The 319-nt window shown below is 54.9% G+C and overlaps 1 protein-coding gene across 1 annotated transcript in view; it reads left to right on the forward strand.

Annotated features, from left to right (window-relative positions):
- The window catches only part of EMH_0098440 (uncharacterized protein), a gene marked incomplete at both ends in the record, with an annotated part of 1023 nt that extends 951 nt beyond the window's left edge, over nucleotides 1-72 (forward strand). The window contains one exon of the mRNA XM_013502693.1: nucleotides 1-72. Within this exon, the coding sequence (XP_013358147.1) occupies nucleotides 1-72 (72 nt within the window).
- Nucleotides 73-319: the final 247 nt, after the last annotated feature.

The raw sequence follows: 319 nt of genomic DNA on the forward strand, positions 1-319 counted from the left end.
GCAGCAACAGCAGCAGCAGCAGCAGCAGCAGCAGGTGTTTACCCTTCTGCAGCAACATTTTCAGCATATTGATGGTGCCGCAGCCGATGACCTGTTTAGGGATAAGAGCATCGATGAGAGCCTCGAGCTGCTGCTGCTGCTTCTGCTCCTGCAGCAGCAGCAGCAGTTCTTTCTGTGCTTTCTTCTGCTGGTACCTTCTCTGCTGCTGCTGCTGCTGCTGCCCCTGCTGCTGCTGCTGCTGCTGCTGCTGCAGCAGCAGCAACTCCTCCTCCTCAGGAATTTCTTCTATCAGCAAGTGAGAAGGAGGAGATATCAACTC

This window comes from Eimeria mitis, genomic scaffold (assembly GCF_000499745.2).
Source record: "Eimeria mitis Houghton genomic scaffold, Emh_scaff9948, whole genome shotgun sequence".
Classification (NCBI taxonomy): domain Eukaryota; phylum Apicomplexa; class Conoidasida; order Eucoccidiorida; family Eimeriidae; genus Eimeria; species Eimeria mitis.